The sequence below is a fragment of the Crocodylus porosus genome, unplaced genomic scaffold, assembly GCF_001723895.1.
Source record: "Crocodylus porosus isolate Cpor-Errol unplaced genomic scaffold, CroPor_comp1, whole genome shotgun sequence".
NCBI lineage: Eukaryota > Metazoa > Chordata > Crocodylia > Crocodylidae > Crocodylus > Crocodylus porosus.
Window position 1 is genome coordinate 98,074,341 of NW_017728886.1, and position 21,208 is coordinate 98,095,548.

The following is a 21,208-nucleotide window of genomic DNA, read 5'->3' on the forward strand; positions in this document are numbered from 1 at the left end:
ATCTATGGATGCAAGCCAGCGTTTTGGTTGCTGTACTAACCGCAGCATCACATTGCAGGTTCATGTTCATCTTGTGGTCAATGATGACCCCCAAGTCTCTTTCTTCCATAGTGCTAGCCAGTGTAGCACTGCCAAGACTAGAAGGATGCTGCAGGGTTTTCTTCCCAAGGTGGCGAACCTTGCATTTTTCGGTTTTAAACACCATCAGTTGCTCATCCACCCATTTGCTGAGCCTGTCCAGGTCAGCCTGGATTACCCACCTGTCCTCTGGTTGGTGTGGATGCTTTGCCCCAAAGTTTGGTGTCATCAGCGAACTTGGCCAGTCCGCTTCCAACTCCAATGTCCACGTCATTAATGAAGATGTTGAACAACATGGGTCCAAGGACAGAGCCTTGGGGGACCCCACTGGTCACAGGGCACCATGACAATTGACTTCTGTCAATCACCACCCTCTAGGTCCGAACACGGAGCCAATTTCCCAGCCAGCGGATTGTGGTGGACCCAAAGCCACAATTCGCCAGTTTCACCAAGAGGTGATCATGGGATATGGGATCGAAGGCTTTTTTGAAGTCAAGATATATGACATCAATCTCTTCTCCCTTGTCCAGGTGATAGGTCACCTGGTCATAGAAGGAAATGAGATTAGTCAAGCAAGACCTACCCACAACAAACCCGTGCTGGCTATCCCTCAGGATGTTGGCGTCAGCCAGTCCATCAAGGATGGCCTCTTTAATAAACATTTCTAAGGTCTTCCCTGGGATAGAAGTCAGGCTGATGGGCCTATAGTTAGCTGGATCCACTTTCATCTCTTTCTTGTAGATAGGCACCACATTGGCCTTCTTCCCGTCTTCAGGCACTACACCAGAGCACCAGGAGTTTTCCAAGATCCATGCCAGAGCCTGGGCTATGATGCTCACCAGCTCCTTGAGTATTCTGGGGTGTAGATTGTCAGGGCTGGCTGACTTGAAAATATCCAGCTTTCAAGGTGTTCTTTCATGAGGTCAGCATTAATGGAGGACAGGAGATCTCCCTCACCCGGACCACCCTGTCCCGTGGTGGGCATGGGCGTCTCATGGGACTGATGAAAGACTGACACAAAGTACCCATTTAATAGATTGGCTTTTTCCTGGGCGTGAGTTGCCAGTTGCCCCGTTTGGTTCAGCAGGGTTCTGATGTTGCCCTTGCTTTTCCTCTAGTTCCCCACATATCTGAAAAGGACTTTTTATTGTCCTTGATGCTCAAAGCTAGTTGGAGTTCAGTTGCAGCGTTGGCTTTCCTGGTTTGTTCCCTGCAGGACTGGACCAGTGCAGAATAATCCTCCTTGGAGGTGAATTCCATCCTCCATCCTTTGTAGGCCTTTCTTTTTAGACTCAGGAGGTCTGCTAGATCCCTAGAGAGCCAGGGGGGCTGCTGTGCCCTCTTGCTGCCTTTCCTCCGAGATGGAATAGACTTAGCTTGTGCATTGAGGATTGCTTCCTTGAGGAGCAACCACTCTTACTGAACTTCCCTTTCGTTGGGGTCATGGTTCCTTAGGGCCTCAGTGACCAGCCTCCTGAGCTTGTCAAAGTTGGCTTTCCTGAAGTCAAGGACTTCTGTGTTGCTGAATGACTTGCCAGCTTTACGGTGGATGGTGAAGGTGATCAGCTAATGGCCGCTGTCACGCAGCTTCCCATCAATCACTAGGTCACTGATTAGGTCATCCACAGTATCCAGTACCAGGTTGAGCAGTGCTTTACCTTTCGTTGCCCCATAGACTTCTTGAGTCAGGTAGAGGTCATCCATGCAAGAGAGGAAGCTTTGCGACCACTCGTATTTTGCTGAGTGATCCCCCCCATGAGATGTCTGGGTATTTGAAGTCACCCATGACAACCATGGTCCTGGAACATGCAGCCTCAGCCTGTCCCCGGGCAAACTCCTGGTCAAGCTCTTGACTTTGGGTGGGAGGTGTGTAGTAGACTTCCACCGTTGTGTCCCCTGTGCTGTGTTCCCCATGGATATAACCCAGAGGGTCTTTAGTCGTCCACCCTGGTTGCCAACATCAGCTTGCAGGGACGCGTAGCTTTCCTTAACATAGAGAGCTACACCCCCACCCCTTTTATCTACACTATCACTCCTGTACAAGGTATAGCCATCTATAGCCGTGGTCCAGTCATGGGTGGAGTCCCAGCAGGTCTCCAGTATCTTTATGACTTCATAATTATTTGCATTAAGCAGGAGGACGAGCTTCTCCTGCTTATACCCCAAGCTCCTAGCATTTGTGTACAGGCAGGCAAGTGTCCCCTTGGGGGCTCTTGCCTTGCCCACAGATTGTACCAGGGCTGGGGCAGGGGTGGCCTCCATTAATTGCCTTGGCCTGATGGCTTTGCCAGGGTTGCTCAGCGGGCCAGCATTGGCGGTAGTCGCCCCGTCCCCCAGCGGGCTTAGTTTAAAGCCCGGTGGAGCAGGTCAGCCAGCCACTCATTCACCAGACTGAGTGGAAAACCATGCTGGTAAAGTAGAGGATGAGCACAGTAGGAATAATTGCCTTCCTACTATTGCCATAGAATTGGTGTATGAGTAGTTAATAAAATTAGATGTATAGAAGTCAGCAGGACCAGATGATCTTCATCGGAGAGTGCTGAAGGAGCTGGCCAAAGTCATTACAGAAACCCTTGCAAAACTCTTCCACACCTGGTGTGTTCTGGAGAAGTCTCTGAGGACTGGAAGAGTACCAATATTGTGCCCATCCACAAGAAGGACAGGAGGGAGGATCCAGGTAACTTCCATCCTAGTGAAAATCCTAGAAATGTTCATCAAGGAGTCTATCTGCAATAAGCTTGCAGAAGGTAAGATTCTGGATAACAGCCAGCATGGCTTCATAGCAGGCAGATCTTGCTTTACCAAACTCATCTCCTTCTATGACCAGGTAACTTGCCACATGGACACGAGAGAGCATCTTGATGTTGCATACCTAGACTTCCAAAAGGCCTTTGATATAGTATTCCCCAATGTCCTCACAAGAAAATTGGAGGATTATGGGCTTAACTCTGAGGCAGTCAGGTACATGAGAAACTGGCTGCAGGATAGGATCCAGAGAGTCGTAGTGAACAGATCTGTGTCATCCTGGCAAGAAATGAGTGTCCTGCAGGGGTCACTGTTTAGTCCAATACTTTTCAGCATCTTTATTAACGATTTGGATGTGAGGGTAAAGAGCTCACTGGGCAAGTTTGCGGATGACACCAAGTCATGGGAGAAGTGTGGTTATGCTTGAAGATAGGCTACAGTTACAGGTAGACCTAGATAGCTAGATAGGCTGGCGAGTTGGGCAGATCAGAACCTGATGAGGTTCAGTGTTGAGAAATGTAAAGTGCGCCACCTCAGGCAGAGCAACCCTAAGCCTACAGGCCTGGCAGCACCAAACTGACTAGCACCACAAATGAAAGGGACCTGGGGGTAATAATAGACCACAGTATGAATATGAGGTGGCAGTGTGATGCTGTAGCCAGTAGGGCAAATAATACTCTGGCATGCATCAATCAATGCATCTCTACCAAAGCCAAGAAGGTGATTCTTCCACTCTACTCAGCAGTGGTGAAACTGCAACTGGAGTACTGTGTCCAGTTCTAGGCACCACACTTTAACAAGGGCATGGACAAGCTTGAGAGAGTCCAAAGAAGAGCCACCCATATGATCAGAGTCTTAAAAGGCAAGCCATACAAGGAAAGGCTGAGGGATCTGGGGCTCTTCAGCCTGAGGAAAAGAAGGCTGAGGGGGGACCTGGTAGCAGCTTACCACTACACTAGACGAGTATGTCAAGGGCTTAGTGAGCAACTGTTCACCAGGGCACCTGAGGCGAAAACCAGGAGTAATGGCCACAAACTCCTGAAAGATTGAGTCAGGCTCAACATTAAGAAAAACTTCTTCACAATCAGGGTGTCCAGACTGTGGAATAAACTCCCTCTGGAGGTGGTGCAATCACCTACCCTGGAAATCTTCAAGAGGAGACTAGACAGTCACCTTCCTGAGGTCACTTAACTTGTCAGTTAGTTTTCCTGCTTGGTGCAGGGGGCTGGACCTGACGATCTTCCGAGGTCCCTTCTGGCCTTGCAATCTATGAATCTATGGGTACGCCTCTGTTACAAGGGCCCCCCTCTCACAGTTTACTGACTGGGGTCTCAGGGAGCCAGGCCAAGCAACACAGCAAGGGGGTTCCCTTTCCTCACTCACCCCAACCCCAGCCTCTTCAGCTGCAGTATGGGGCTGCTTGGCCAGCTTTTCACTGTGCCCAGAACTGGGGCTGGGAGTGGGCGGGGGAAGTGTGGGAACAGAGCCTTGCTGCTGTACAGACCCGGCTTGTCCCTGAAAGTTTAGGGGAGCAGATCTGTGTCCTCTCCTGTCACCTTTTCTGTCTGCTGTTTGTGACAGCCTGGAGACAGGACTGGGCTGATGCTCACCTAGAGCTGATGAGCACCAGTTGAGACTAAGAAGCCCAGTGAGGGGCTCCTGGGATGGCAGCACAGTGCAACCTACACTGAAACGCAGTGGATGTGGTACAGATGTTCAAAAAAGTGCTGTAACCTAAAGTGCTTTAATTTAGTACTACATTCATCAAAGGTTAACTTAGAGTTGGATCCACTATTTTTAAAGCACTTTAGGTGCCATGAGCATGTGTTCTGTTATGCCTTTCAAGTGTTTTCTGTGTGCCTAACACATGCGTCTGTACCTAGCCTTACTTAACAGAGTAGCCTATAAAAGAGTCGTATACAAATTTCTTTCCTAATCAATATGAATATATCAAAGAGAATTTGTTTGACAGTGACAAATATTTGGATTAAATTTGAAATAAGAAAATATTAACATTTAGCACAACACTGAGTTAAGAGTGGTAGTGCATTGGTTGGTTATGAGAGATGGTGGCAGACAGTACAAAATATTGTGTTCAATCTCTAAAAGTCTAATATCAGAGAATTAAGGAAATCACCTTTTTAATTGAATAAATAGTTTTATTGTTCTTTTTCATAAAGGCTTGTATAGTCATGGAAAGTGCATTTAACACAAATTGCAAACATTATTTTTGAATGCAGTGGAACACTTTACCTGATTTAATCTTTACTTCAGTATTTTGGTAGGTAGCATGTGCTGTGTATTGTGGGGCAAGGGGGAGGGTCAGATAAATTATATTTTTTAAAATTTTGATATTATGGGAAAAATATTCTGTAATTCATGATGAGGTAATAAACAGTAATATTCCTAGGTAATACTAATTGAATACAGTATAGTCTCTGCCACACATCTTATATTTTTTTAAAGTCAGGAAAACACAAAACATTCATTGGACAGTACATGTTATAAATTCTCAAAAAGTAGAATCTAAGTTGCAATTCCAATTTCTGAAGATATTTAATTTTTTTATAACATAATGACCCTATTTAATGGATCCTGAAAAAAATATATTGGGTAAAATTCTTTGTTTGCAGGCAATGGGGATGTACCATTGTAAGATATCCATAACTGGAAAAATGCATGTTTAGTGCAATCAGAATAAAAATGTATAATATCTTACTAAAGACATGAAAATGGCAGAAGTTGAGATTCTGTCTTTTATTTGCTGTTATGTGCAAGTAATATACAAAAGCAAATGACAATTTTTGAATTGTTTGAACATTGCTGTACTTATGCAGGCTAAAGCCAGGTCACATGTATCAGTGTAGGAAGGAGTAACCAATGACTAATTGTCTTGTCTAAAGTTGCATCTTCTGGATATATTGTCTGGTTTTGGTTCATGATTCTATTAAATTTCTGTATTTTATAATCTGTGAAAAGCATTTGGCATATGGTTGTAAGGTAAAAAAAAATCATATAATTGCATTTTATTTCATTTTTGTTTGCTTGTTTTATGCACTAAGGCAGGAAACTGTGTTTTTAGGAACTGTCTGGGACATTTTCAATGCTGACAAAACAGTTACAATACAGTAGTTTGGTAATTGTGAATACTTCCTTTATGTGCTGTGTACATAATGCTGTCGGTTATTGATCATCGAAGAGAAGATGAAAATAACCAATTCCTACTCTCTTTTATGTATATACTCTGAGTTAGATCTACTGACATTATTTAGAAAAAACGTTTTTCTACATAGCAGTGTGGCACCTAGGCAAATAGTAGAAAAAGAACTCTGATCCTTTTTCCTGATTTGAGTATTATTGGTATAATTAAGTGCCATTAGCAGAAATCCTCATTAAGGCAGATTTGGCAGGAAGATCTCCATTTGACCATTCAGATCAAGCTGAAATTGGCCTTAATTACTTCTCTTACATGAGTACATGTTTAGTTTCAACTGGGAGAATCATTACTCTCCAAGAGGAAACAAAAAGTGTACAAATGTTCAAAAATTGCGGTTCTGAGAGACTAAATAAGCCTACTGGAACAAGTTAAAATTTGGTTCCACAAGTACAAACTTTTATACACTTTCCCTAGCTTTACTCCTACCAGGGACCAGGAGGAGAGCAGCTGTGACAGAAAGGTCCCGTGCCTTTTCAGGACCAGGGTCCCCTTGGTTGGGGGGAAGATATGAGGGGCTACTTCTCCAGTCACTCCCATAGACTTCCAGCTTCACCGGCCTCTCTCATAGTAGCTGCTAGATTCTTTACACACCATGAGTGAGAAGCAGGTAGGAATGAATCTGCTTCTAGCAGTTGCCCTGCTGTTCCATCTAGTTGGCTCCCAGTGCTACAAGCTGACTGCTCACTTCTCATACTTAAGTTCCCAGAATGAGGACTGGGTTGGGGGCTTTTCACCATTTTTGAGAGGTCTGGAAAGGGAAGAAGCAGCATGAGTATTCTGCAAACTCTTTCCCAAACTGGGCAGTCCATGGCTTCTGGAAGAGGCAGGAGGCTTTTCTCACTATTTCTGGCTTTCCCTTGCTCCCCTGCCACCCAGTTGGGGAGTGGGTGTGGGGACTGCTAAGCACCAGGGGCCATGGAAGAAATCCCTGGTGTGGTTCCTGGCCCCTAGGCTTTAAATGCCACTAGATAATGTGGGTGGGATTGCAACACCCAAGGACTAGGAATCAGGCTGAGGAGACTTTCCCAAAATCTAGTTCATGACTTTGCTAACTTCCCCTTTCTGCCATACCACCCAATTGGAAAATGGAATTGGGTGCCAGTGCAGGGAGGAAGTGGGTTCAAGGAAGGTCTCCCTGAACTTGGTTCCTGGCTGCATCAACTTCTCCTTCTTGACCACACTACCCAGATGAGTGATGGAGGTAGCAATTTAAAAGCCAGCGAGAATGGGAAGCAGGCTTAGAGACAGCCTCCTTATGTCTGCTCTTCACCCCTACTGGCTTTTAAATATCCACCCTGCCACCCAGCTGGATGGCAGCATGAAAGCTGGTGTTGTGTAGTAGTGGACTCGCAGAGGCTTTCCCTGGCCTGGTTCCTAGCCCCATGGGATTTAAATTGGTGGTCAATGCATCAATTTAAAGTCTTTGACTAAGTACAGAGAGTCAAAAAGCCTGAGGCTGAATTGATTCAGTCTTTTCAGATTAGTTTAAAGTGCAAAGATTAAACTGAGAAACAACTGGACACATTCACTTTTGATTCAGGAGATGCAGCCACATGCCTGCAGTGGTTCAAACCATAACCCGGGGGTGGGGGGTGCTAAAGCATAGCTCTCTGGCACTTAGCCAGCATGAGCTCTGTGTTTGCTTCCTCATCCTGCTGTCCCTGAGGTCTCTAGAATTTGCAGTCCAGAATCACAGCAGTAGGACTTCACAGGGTTGGTCATCATGTCTCCTACCTGCTTCCAAGTGCTTCTGGGATTTGTAATCCACAATTGCAGCCAGCATCAAGTTTCAGTAAGTTTAGCAGGGCAGGGTAGCTCTGTACCCCAGGGAAAGTGGGGTTTAACCCTCCCCCTTCCTGACCCCAAAGCCCAGTTGGGGTTTGCCTAAGGGGGGGCAGTCCCTACCTTCCCCCCAATGCTTCTCTGCTGGAGTAGTCACTATAACTCAGCCCAGGGCTGGAAAGCATTCTGGGATGCTGGGGAACTCTGATTTAACTTGAACCAGGAAGGCTTCTGGGACAGAAGTTTCTTAAAGCAATTTTACCCAAATCAGTTATGTCTGATATTATATTCAGCCAGGTTTATCTTAAACCAGTTTCAGGCATTTTGAAACTGTGCACTGAACTTCTGTTTTGTTACAGATTTAAACTAGTTTCTGATGACTTAAACTGGTTTATGCGTAACTTCTATCCCAGCCCTTGAGACACAGGACTGGAGCTGGAGAAGTTCTCCCTGGGGCAGCAAGGCAAACCCCCTTCCTCCACTCCTCACACTGGAGTCCCCAGTGTGTGAAGCTGTTGGGAACGTAGCTGTGGGGCATAGTCCACTTGTCTCCTGGTGCCTGGGATCCAAGCAGATGGACCAGTATCACTCCCCACCTGCTTGTCATTCTGGAGTCTCTAGTGTGAAGCAGGCCAGGAATAGGGCAGCTCATGCATTCTTTAGACCAAGATCACTGTGGTCTTGTGATGACACGAAGAGTGGTTCGGGGATAGGAGGGAAGAAGAGTTGACAGACTGAACATCTGTACTGCTCCCTCTACTGGAATCACTTTTAGAGGTGGAAATTTTCCACCACTGGAAATAAAGCTTTGTAAATGGCCTAAAATATAAAAGTAGCAAGAGCAGTGTGAATAGAGGAAATATTGGGTTCGTTTTGAGATTCCGTGCAAGCAATGCAAAATCACTCCTAGACCATAAATATGGTGCCCACTAATGGTATTGTAACAGGGGGCCCCTAATCCTTTTTATTTGAATGTTGCAAAGGGATGGCAGGTAGCAGAACCCCTGTTGCTTGCTTGAGAGACAGCCAGCAGAGCAAGTTCAGGGAGGCTAGCAGTAAAGGGCTGCAGGTGCAGGCAGCAGAATGCTAGGCTGTGGGTTAAGTTGATTAAAGGAGACTCAGGTCATATGACTGGAAAAAAATGGAGAAAGTAGCTGCATAAAACTGACTCCAGGGCTAGTGCTTCAGTCTAGCCCAGATTCCCAGAAGAGAAGGAGTTCTGTGGGGAGCATTACGAAGAAAGTTTGTTTCATAAATGTTTCTCTTTTGCATTATAATCATGAGGCTTGTGAGTAGCTGAAAGAGAGAAGGAAGTCAACAGTTGGGTACTCATTAGAGGCTCCACAGTTTGCAGCTGCAGTGCTAGGGTCCAGAGCAATAAGGGTGGCGCTGAGGGCTCAGTCTTGTGAAATCAGAGCCAGGGGCCCAGTGCCGTAAGAGGTAAAGAAGACTAAGTTGCTGAGGGTAGTGAAAGTGTGATGCTTTGTTCAAGGCAGCAATTGGGCTAAACCAAAAAAGCCTCATGATGAGCAGGGTAGAGCAGCTCACCCCAATGCAGCCTCCCAAGATTTTAATAATGGTTAGGCATGGCAGGAAAATACAACACTGGGATGCCAGAGTTGGAGATGGGATTAGCACAGATACTCAAGGGTGCCATGGCTGCCTTTAGAAAGGCAGGATCCTCTTACAGGTATGCTGGGACCAATTTTTTCAGCATGCCACTGCTCTTGAAAGTCCATGAATCTTCACTGAAATGTCACACAGGCATAGGTTTACAGTGAGGTAAAAATACTTTGGGTAAAACTCTAGAACAGTTAAAATTGGCAAGTTCAGCATTTTGTCTTTTGTGGAATGACCTGCTGTTTGTATATTGAACTGTCTGTAACATCAGAAAGAAAAGGTAAATATAAAGCAGACCACCTGGTTCTCGCTGCTAGGTGAGTTCCCCTTGTTTGGATTCCAAATAGCGTGCTAGGTAAGGTTATCAAACAAGTTCATATATCACTAAAATGGAGGCTTGCAACATGTGTGGCATTTTTCCTGATCAAAATTGTTACTAATTTTATTAGTGCTCCCTGTTTATCACACTCGTTCAATTTGTTTGCCATCATCATCTATCCTCATCAGTGGCAGCAACCACTCAAGCATGAATGTCACCATGAATGCTGCTTGAAATGCTGTCTTTGTTCAAAGCTCTATGTAGCCATGCTGATTTCATTCCTTTTTCTCTCTTTAGTTTTCCCATGGGCAGCATCTGGGGGTGGGAGCAGTGTGAAGGAATGAAGATACAGCACAATGCTGTGGCTCATTTTTACAGATGTAGATAGTATGGTTTCCAAAACTTGCCCGTTTCGATGCAGCGTAAGCTGTTTGTTCATATGGTTCCAAATCTTGGTGTCCTTAAACATGCTTTACTTCGGTGACTTGAAAGATTTAATTTCTTGAAAGAGCTAACATTTCGCCCCCCCCCAAAAATGCACTTTTCTCACACTTTTAAGGCACCTTCATGTGTTTCTTCTTTGGTTTCTGCTTCCTATTCTAGGATCCTGTCTAGCAGTTTCGCCCTTCCCATATCTGGGTGTGCACCCCTCTTCCTGCTCCCCCTCTCCTTCCTATAATTCTGCTCTACAAACATTCTGCTACCTTTCTTCTTGGTCTGAAATGTCACCAGTGTCTATCTTAAATATTAAGAATATAATAGGGTTTTATTTTTTCAGTTAGTGCTAGGGAACAAGTTTTTTTGTTTGTGAAAAGATTCTGCATTTTTTACTCGCTACCCAGTAGTTTGGTTTGCTAGTGACTCAATTATTAAAATAAATCTAAATATTAGAAGCCACGCATGCAAACACACACTGTCCATATAGTATTATATAAATATGTCAAATATCAAAAGCATGTGTGTACATACATGTGTATGGATGTATTTGTAGAAAAGCTGTAAGTGGATTAGTTACAGTTTGAGATCTGTCTCAAATATGAACCATTCATGTGCATACATGTAGAACTCACCATTTAATATCCTTTTTTACTAGACCTAGTAAAGTAGCACTTCTTAAGTTTCAAAGCTGTTATATGGTTCTGCCTGCTTTCCCTTTACCCTCCAGTGCTGTTTTGGTATATACCCCTGTTTATCTTTAGGGTGTGAACAGTAAGGCTAGGGACAAACATTCAAAAAGCCTGAGCCTGAATTAATTCAATATTTGCAGGTTAGTTTAATCTGGCTAGTCTGAACCAGTTTGCAGCTGTACAGATATCCCCTCTGGACTGAAGAGATGTAGCCACCTGCGTGCAGTGGCTCAGGCTAGAAGCTGGGGGGGGGGGGCAGGGAATACAGCAGCCTTCCCTTCCCTTCCATAGTGCTGAGCTGAGGGTGCATGGCCAGGCTCCAGAAGGATGTTCTGATTAGGGAGGGGTTTCCTCACCTCCCCCCTTGATGCTCCTGACCAGGGAGGGAGCCAGCAGAAAATTAGTTGCACAGTATTTGCATTTAGTTACACAGCAGGGAAGAGCCCATCAAGAAAACAAAAGCCTTTCTCATTAGTTCAAGCTCTTCATAAAAAGCTTTTTCCAAGGAAGAAATGGAGGGACATTACTACCTGACTTGTTGATTAGGTCCAGAAAGCCTGTCTGGCTTGATCCTGTCTGCCTTACAGAGACACCTCTCAGCATTAGCTAGCATACCATAAACCTGGCCACAGTTTGTGATATGGGAGAGGGGAGGGGGGAATTGCTGCTTGAGCAGGGAGTGGGGAGGACAGGGGCAAGCCAGGCTGATGCTGCTGTCCTTGCCATCTCTGCTGAAGTTCCAGCCAGGGAGCAGAAGGAAGGGGCCAGCTCAGCTCTCTGGAGCAGAGAGCCCAACTCAGGGCTTCAAAGTATATGGGATGCTGGGGAACTCTGGTTTAAGGTAAACCAGGAAGGGGTCTGGGACAGACATTGCATAAACCAGTTTGACCCAAATCAGTTAAGTCTGATAGTACATTCAACCAGGTTTATCTCAAACTGGTTTCAGCCATTTTCACACTGGTTTATGTGCCTGGAATGTCTGTTCTGTTACAGGTTTAAACCAGTTTCTGATAACTTAAACTGATTTATGTGTAATGTCTGACCGTAGTCTAACAGTGATATCCATGTATTCCTTAAGTAGCACAGGGACTAGTGGTTAAAACCAGCTGTGTGCTAGTGGTTGACCATGCACAGAGAATGAGCTGCTGCATCCAACCTGCATAGCTGTAGGGCCTTACCTGTGCCTAAATCTGTGCCTGGGCCATGAAACTGGAAGATGGTCCTGTGCCACTGCTGCTGCTTCCCCCATTTTCTGGCTCCCTCGTTAGGACACAGGCCCAGCTTTAGATAGTGAGGAACTGCACTATAGTTGAGAGCTGAGTGTCGGGAGGACTGAAGTGGTAGCAGCAAGGACCCAGCAAGGACTCAGCTGCCCGGCCCCAGCATAGCTCCATACTGGTTGGAAGCTGCCCCCATACTGCAGCTGAGAAGCAGAGAGCTGAGGGAAAAGCAGCAGTGGCACAGCTGTACCTCCTAGCTGCCAGACCCTGGAAAGCCCCCCACTGCTAATGTGCTATCAAAACTATCTGGTGTGGGTCAAAGCAGAGCCATGTTGTTCCAGTCCATGGCTTGTTAAAAGTTGCTGGCTGCTGCCATATGCAGGTAGTTTATTTCTTAACATTTTTTAGAACTTTTCTGTCAGGGGACAAATGTATTCATCTGTTGAATAAGTTCATAACTTGCTTAACTGCATAACATGGTGGTGGTTCCAATTTTTTGCGTATTTTACTTAATAACATATTGGGTATCTCCACATCAGTTAAGCTCACGAACAACTTAAGCACACAATATCATTCATCTGAGCTGTTTATGTTGTCATTTATGGTATTCCATTCAACTGTGTAATAATTGGCACCAGTAATAGTGAAGGGGAAGCAGCTGTCAAAGTGATGTTGTTGGAAGCCTTGAAAATGACAGGGACTACTCAGTTTTGCAGCTGCTACCATTCCTCATTTTGAAGACTTTTTAATGACAGCCCTGAAATGGACTACTAGAAGCACTGGACGTGATGAGAGATACTTGGTTTTGAGACATCTTGCTATGGTTCTGGAGGCATGAATTCACCCCCTGCTCTAGACTCATGCCAAAGCTCCCCCCCAGTTAACCTAGCTGTCAATGGGTATCTGGTCATTCAGGCAGGGGTGGGGGCCAAGGCAGCTAGGTGTAGTGCTAGTCATGCCACTCCCTTGCATGCAGTTGGCTATAGAAATAGACCTACCTTAACCACGCTAATCAATTTTGTTGTAAGCAAAGACAAACTTTTGACTTGACTTGGCTATAGTATTTAACCAGGTGCTTATTCTGTTGTGTTTGCTAGAAATAACCATTCAGATTAGCTTATGGTATGAACATAATGCACCTTTTATTACGGTTCAGGTAATACAGACTCTCTGGATCACAGATCTTACTGTTTAATAGACTGCTTCAGTAGACCCAGCATTATAACACTTTGATTAAATTCTAGAGTAAGTAAATACAAAAAGATAGGAAATGATCCTGGAAATTCCTTCACAGATAAATGGCACTGGGGATGAAGTAAGTTGTTATTACCATTGTGATGTTAATGATAATTATGGACAATTATCTTCTCTTGAAGCTAGCTCTGTACTTACTGCAGAGTCTTTACTGTTGTGGAAAGGCATTTGATGAGAAACCAGTTTAGACTATAGAGATATATCAAGAGGATGGCTCACGTTCTTCATGGGGCACAAATTCTAGGGACATAAATTAGATTGAGGGGCGAAGAGGGAATATAACCCAAAACTTATGTTTGCGTTTTCTTTTAGGAGCGTCTCCTGATGAGTCTTTTGCCCAGGAACGTTGCCATGGAAATGAAGGAAGATTTCCTGAAACCACCTGAAAGGATTTTCCACAAGATTTACATTCAAAGGCATGACAATGTTAGGTAGGATTGGGAAAGCTTATGAAATAATATAAAACAGATCATGTTTAACACAAATATAATGATTTGTAATAACAGTTAGATCTTAGAGCTTGAAAAAGAGGTAGCACAAGAGAAACATGTTGTTTATAAGTATTAGTAGCAAATGAGCTAGCTCAGTGGTACACAACCTACAGCTAGCAGGCCAGATGTGGCTTGCAGTGCAGTGCCATCTAGTTTATGGGACTCCTCACGAGTCTGGAAATTTGGTTGTGGTGGAATTGTTGCAGTTAATTGTTATGGTTCTGGGAGCTGCAGTAATGAATGCTGCCTCTGCTCTCCCGCCATCAAATTTCCAGACGTGGGGAGCCCCAGTAAGAGCCTCAGGAACTGCTTCTGCTGTGGGGTGTGTAAAAGTAGCCACTAGTGTGGTCACCACTACTGACTGTACCCCTGCCAATGGCACAATGGTAGCTGGTGCTGCCCTGGGCATCTTGGTTGCCCTGGTTGCAAAGCTGCCCTGCTATGCCTCTGGGGCGATCTGGGAGCCAGATAACATGTCCCCACACCCTGGATCAGGCTGGATGGGTTAGGTGGTAGTCAGCTAGTTGAGTGGACACAATGTCTGTGAAGACTGGGTGATAATTCTGAATCAATAAATGGTTAAGAATAGAAATGTTAAGAGGAACACAACATTTTTATGAACTAATCATCTCAGTTCCCTCTTGGTGAACAAGGCTGTTTATATCGCATGTTTAGTAACTGTCCACTTGTATTGTCTATAAACAGGAAGCATTGGTTTTTATGCAGTAATTTATTTGGATAATGGGAAGGAAGTAAAGGTTAATACAGTCCAGTCATTTATTGCCCTATGAAAATGTACATCAATCCCCATTACTTGAGCTTTCAGCCTTACAGATTATTACTATAGCCTAATTCTGTCACCTTTGCTCATCATGAATAATAAGCTGTTTTGCGTGCACTGCCATTGAAATTAGTTTTTTTTACCTGAAATCTGTTCTTTCCATTTTTTTGGGGGGGGGTTTTGGCATTTTTCTTCTACTCTCTAGATCCTGTTGCTCTCAGGCCAAGTCTGTACAAGGTTGTTACATAACACCACTTGCAGTTGTTCATGTTAATGTGCCTTGTATCTACCCCAAAACTCCCTTTCAGTGACTGTGCCTCAGGATGCACTATGGTAAGCATCCGTCTTAGAGCGGGAATATCCCTTTGCAATGAGTTAATTAAGACTAAACATTGTGTGGACCATTTCCTAGTTGCTGAGCAACCGACTGCCCCTACTGCACTGATCTATCCAGGTGTGAAGCAATAAAATGTCATGCACTGCTCTGAGGTCACTCCCATTTGCTTATCTCTGTTTTTAATGCTGGTGGGGAGGCAGGAGCATCCATTGTCTATACCAGGCTCCCATGTGCATTGTAGCAGATGTACTCTGCCGTACTCTGTTTCGTCTAGAGGTATGCAATTTTTGAATAATCAGTTTGGAAAGGTAATGTCAAGATAGGGACCACTGTAATTTAGGCTGTGGTGGGTGAAAAAGTGGGCTCCCTTCAAGCTCACCCTAGCTAATTTGAGGCATTATTCAGGTTGAGTTCTCCCACACCTCTGACTGACTGAGGGACCCTGTCTTGGGGCTGATTACCATTGAACAGCAGCATACAGGCTGTTCTTCTGCTGTTTTAAGGAAGTAAAGATCACCACTTATTAAACAACGACTTTTAAGTAAAGCTTATTAGGGTTGGGATGGGCCTTAGGGGGTCATCTAGTCCAACATCCTGCTCAAAGCTGGGCCAGCCACTACTATATCATCCCAGCCAAGGCTTTGCTTAGTTGGTTGGACATGGAGTGATTGGAGTGAGGCTGGAGGGAAGAAGAGGGAGAGTTCCCCCCTGCCAGGTGCCAGCCTCCACAGCTGGGTATTGGGCAGGGGTTTCCCCCAGCCCAGCACAGGATCTCTTAAGCCCTGCTTTGCTCTACTGCCACACAGAAGAGGAGAGGGATTTCCCCTCCCCTTCTGTGCAGTGGGGCAGAGCAGGGCTTGGGAGACCCATGCTGTGTGCTTGCCCCCACATCTGGACCATGTCAGGGGCTTTCCTTCAGCCTGGCATGGGTCTCACGATCCCTGCTTTGCCCTACCATGCAGAGAAGGGAGAGGGATATTCTCCTCTACTCCTGTGCAACAGCAAAGCAAAGTGGGGCTCAGGACAGCCATGCTGGGTGGCAGCAAGACCCTTTGGTGGGGGCACCCTGCACCCCACACCCAGCTGTGGGAGCGAGCACCTGGCATGCCACAGCCCCTAGCTGTTCCAGCTTACATGCTCCACTCCGGCTTTTAAACTCCCTGCCAAAGCGGGGAATTGAACAACCCAATTGGCTCAGCCCTGCCTATAGTAGGCTTCTCTGAAAATGCGGTTTCCGTGGTGTTTTCAGGGCTGTGCTGCTTTTCTTTTCCCGGATTCAGGAAAGTTTTGTTTTTAACTTTTTTCCCCTCCCTCCCTCCCTCCCTCCCTTCCCACAGTTTCAAGCCATTTCCAGCCAAATTGCAGTTTTTCGGGGCTTCAGGCGCAATGCTAAGTTTCAGGCTTTTCCCTAAAATCCTCTGAAGCCTGAATTACAGTGGTCCATCCCTAGTTGTATAGTGTTCCTTTAACAACCCTTTCCTCATGGCCTCAAGAAGGAGGCACAGTGTATCCCTGACTGTACCTTGGATCAATTGGGCGCTCTCCAACTGCCCATGACTTTGAGCAGTGCTTCCTGCTCCAATCAATCCAGAATTTCTCCTTCTGTCACACTGGTATTTGGGACAAAATAGCAGGAACTTCCCATACAAGGCACATGAGACTAGGTGTTTGTCATTATTTTCATGAGGATCAACCATCTCCCTTTCAGCCTGCTGCAGGGATACTCCTCTGACATTCTGGAATACAGAATTAAACCATTCCTTTTTCCTCTCCAAGCATCTTGTAGAAGGCTCCTTGAAAAGTCTCGTTCTCTAAGAACAAGAGGATGAGTCTAAAATTCCATCAGTATCCAACTAGTTTCATAAAGAGTGAATGGTTCTGTCCTCATTCTGAAAAAAGTGTGTGACTGGCTTTGTGGACCAGTCAGGCCATCCTATAATGAAAGTGTCTTTTTATTGCGACTAACCAGGGCTTAGGTATACTTGGGCAAAAATTTAGCTTTCAGATCCTGCTGTCAAATAGCTTTCGTCCTCTTCTCTGTCCCTGTATGTTAATATTTACAATATTTCTATACCGTGTTTGTTTGTGTGGGAAAACCAGGAGCAATAGTCATAAACTCCTAAAAGAAGGTTTCCAACTGGATGCAAGGAAGACTTCTTCACAGTTCATGTGACCAGACTCTGGAATAGAGTCCCAGCAGGGGTGGTGCAGGCACCTACCCTGGAGATCTTCAAAAGGAGACTGGATGCACACCTTGCTAGGGTTATTTGACCCCATCAGTGTTTCCTGCTCAGAGCAGGGGGGCTGGATCTGATGATCTCATGAGGTCCCTTCAAGCCCTAAACTTGGGTGAATCTGTGAGTCCATGGTATTGTTTGGTTTTCTTAATGGCTCGGCTCCTGGGCTCCTGTGATTTACAGGAAAACGTTGGTTCTGACTTAAGGAAAATATTTCACACAGTGCTCAGAATGCACAAGGCAAATGCAGTTTAAACCTATTAAATGATATTTTAGATCTTGGCTTATAATTTTTCAATGGTTAAGGTTGTCATACTTAATTTACATTGATCTTAGACTTTTGCAAAATTCAAGTTGTTTCAAAAAATAGGTGAGGTATAATTAGGCATTTCAGGTGGGTTTTTCAAAAGCCCTAAATAATTTAGTCCCATTGAAAAGCCAATGGGATTTAGGCTACAAAGCCACTTAGATGCTTTTGAAAATTCCATCCTTTAAATAAGTGTTCAGCACTTCAAACACCAGGCCTGTTTAGGTGCCTATCAAGAAATTTAGAAGCCTAATGATAAGTTTTTGTCTCTTAAAAGCTTGGTGTTTGCTTTTCTTCAGATTGGTGCTGAAGTATTACCATGCCACTCGTCCTTGTAACTCATCATAGCTTACAGATCTTCTACTAATAATTAAACTATAAGAAAAGGAGATTAGAGAGCTGAGGAAGACTCCCTAAAATAGATCACAGGAACTTTCTGTGCTGTTACTGTGGCAAAGATATTCTCTTCCTTTTGCATGCCATCAGCAAGTTCTTGCCTAGTAAAACCAAAAGAGCAGCGAGCTCTTTTTTTATCTTAGTTGTTTTAAAGAGCTGAACTCAATTTTGTACTAGTTTTCAGTGTACTCTGCTAAAATGAACTGCCAGATCTGAATTGGTCTGGATGACATCTGGAAGCAGTATCTGACCAGAAGGTTTAGAATGAGCTACCAGCTTGAGTGGATTTTGTACAGTGTTGCCTAGTGGTATCTAAAATGTTAATAGTCATCCAATTAGCTGGAACACAATAAATATGCCCCTTCTGACTTGTAAAATAAAGAAGAAAGCTTAAGGCCACTTAAGCGTTCACTGGGGATTGAATTAGGGCTCTTTAGTGATTAAAAAAAATCAAACATAAATAATAAGAAAAACTCTTTTTAGTTTAGTAAAACTAAACTAGTGACCAGTTAGTGACCATTTAGTATAGGGAGGATCCATGAAACTTACTGTACAAAAGATTACTCAAGCTTAAGGCTTACTATTTCTTAAACAGGAGGTGGTGATACTGCTTGAGAGAACATCTCTTGATACCACCAGCCTTCTCTGTTATCATTCATGAACATGAACGTGCCCATGTGTTTGCATATATCGCTTACGGATTACGGTGCATAGACTTTACATCAGGAAGTCAAATGCACATTGTGGCAGAATGTCTCTCCCCAAACTCTGCTATCAAGCTGATGACCATTCTGACAATTTGGTTTGCAGAGGGCAGACACTGCTGGCCCCATCAGCTTCAGGTAACCCTGAGTTGTAACCTGGGCTGGATACATTCCTGAGGGAGGGGGAAACGTGCTCCCCCTGCCTTAGTGACTGACGTCATACACTTGGGTGGGGGCTTAAACCCTCTGTTGTCTTAGGCAATGTCATCATGACCGGGAGGGGGCTAGAGACCCTGCCAGTCTACCTGGAGACCAGTGATGCATTTCAAATTGGTTGGCTGGCAGCCAACAACTGCTGGCCTTCATTGAGTCAGGTAAATGAGGTCATAAAGTCTATATAAGTTTAAGACTGCCCAGGAGGAGGGGCAGCAGTGATAATGAGAACTCTCAGAGAAGCTGGACCATCTGAAACTCACTCTCTTTCTTAAAATTCATGGTCAATGAACTGCTTGCCTCCAGAGAAAATCTCCACCTGCCTCTGGATTATACTTGTGAGTAAGATACTTGAGATCTAACTAGATATATAACTTGCAGTAACACAGATGTGTAATCAAAGGCTACCATGCCACTGTTTGCTTTAAGGGATTTATCTGCTATTTCTCTACCCTGTACCCTATTCCAAACCACTCCTTGTAACCAATAAAGTTCTCCTCTGTACCTGGCATGGGAGACTTATTGGGAGAGGATCTAGATTATGCCTTGGGGTCCCCTTGGTTCGGCTGACTAAGGTAGACCAGTATTTGTACTTCACACTGAGGGAAGCACACCAAGTTCTTGCCAAGTAACCCTCCATGACTACTAGGCCTGTGTTTCCCAGGGAGCACAGGGCCAAGATCAGTCCAGAACCTGGGTGGTGGTGGTGTTACCCCCAGGCTTGTGGGTGTGCTCCCCCAGGGAGGCACTCAGAGCCTGGAATGTGGTTGGACGCAGTGAGGCGGGTGGCTCAAACCAGAAGTACACCCTATGGGCCCACCACACACATTACTATTACATTTTAAAAACTCACTGGACTACTGTATAAATCAGATTCAAAATTTAATATTTATTTTAATAAATACCCTATAATTTCTCTCCTGGGTGACTCTCAGCAGTCTTCTGGATATTTATATCAAAATACAGCACAGTCCTGGGGGGCTGGCAACCCTAATCCTGTCCTTGTTCCCAGTTTAGTATTTTTCAGGGCAGTCATCCTCACTGTAATGACACAAAAGGCTTAACTAAATGTTCTTCATGGATAATGGCAGGCACCAACAGGAGACAAACTCAATGTGGAATACTCCACCTACTGGTGGGTGGGTGTGTGTGTACTCTCACACGCATGCATATGTCAGCGTGGTTTAATATCCTCTGTCTGCTACCACATACTACTTCAAATTAGTATAAATGTAAGTGAGAACAGAATCAGGCCTTTGTTTCTATAGTACCGTCTCAATCTTAGAGTTTAATAAATAATGGATGCTAATATTCTGAAGTAATCTGAAGTTAAGTTCCTTTTAGCGGTGTCTCATCTTTCCCTTTCATCCTCCTCCTTCCAATTTTTTTTTGAGATTATGCATTTTTAGCTCTATTTTTCTGAATTCATTATTCTGATTAAATGGGCTCTAATTCAAGTTGCAAGTAATTTTATTATTAGTCCTCTACTTCTGCAGCAACAGTGTTATGTCTTGTTGCTTGATTTCGTACAGTCATGAAGTTTGGTTATGTTATAATACGTTTCGTTTGCATTACTTTGTAGATTTAAAAAATGCAGAGATCCTTTTTACCTCTCTCATAAGCAGTTACTATAAAGACACGAACAGCAGAAAAGCTTCTGGTTTCAATTTACTTTTCACATTTAAAGAGAAATCAATTAACCTAAATTGCCATTAAATTTAAAAGCAAAATAATCACATAAAAAGATTATATTATGCTAAGCCTGTGTGTATATGAACAATTGCATGTTAATACATAATGTGAATGACAACAAAAATTTTTCTTTCCAACCCTAAGTTTCATTATTTCCACAGTATGGCCCGATGCACAGGAAAAATCATGATTAAAAACTGAAAACAATGGTCTTTGGAATTTTTCCAGGGAAATGGTCAAATAGACTTTTCATAATCTAATGGGAATCAATACTGTGCTGCCAAAATCTTAACTTTTTTGTGTAACTGTTTTTCTCTTACTACATTTTTATGTTTCTTTGGTGTTTAATGTTGGGTTTTTAACCCTGGAGTCAAAACAATTGTTGTCTGTCCACAATAAAACAGCAGGGCATTTTTTTGGTTGCTTGCTTAGGCTTTATTTTTAATGCGACTACTCGTTGTAACAACAGGAACAGGTGCAAGTGTCATATGGTTACCTGAGACAATAATTCATTGATAAAATAAATGAAATGAAAAAGTTATAGTGATGTCCGCATGTTGGATTTCATAGATTTCATAGACATTAGGGCTGGAAGGGACCTTGGAAGGTCATTGAGTCCAGCCCCCTGCCCAAAGGGCAGGCTGTTCCAGACCTTGGGGGCTCGGACAGTAAAGAAATTCTTCCTTAT

At 44.2% G+C, this 21,208-nt stretch overlaps 1 protein-coding gene across 1 annotated transcript in view; it reads left to right on the top strand.

The window, feature by feature from the left end:
- Positions 1 to 21,208, top strand: part of ADCY1 (adenylate cyclase 1) — a 262,521-nt gene that overhangs the window by 104,577 nt on the left and 136,736 nt on the right. Inside the window, exon 4 of the mRNA XM_019535907.1 lies at positions 13,675 to 13,793. Within this exon, the coding sequence (XP_019391452.1) occupies positions 13,675 to 13,793 (119 nt within the window). The remainder of the gene's footprint in view (positions 1 to 13,674; positions 13,794 to 21,208) is intronic.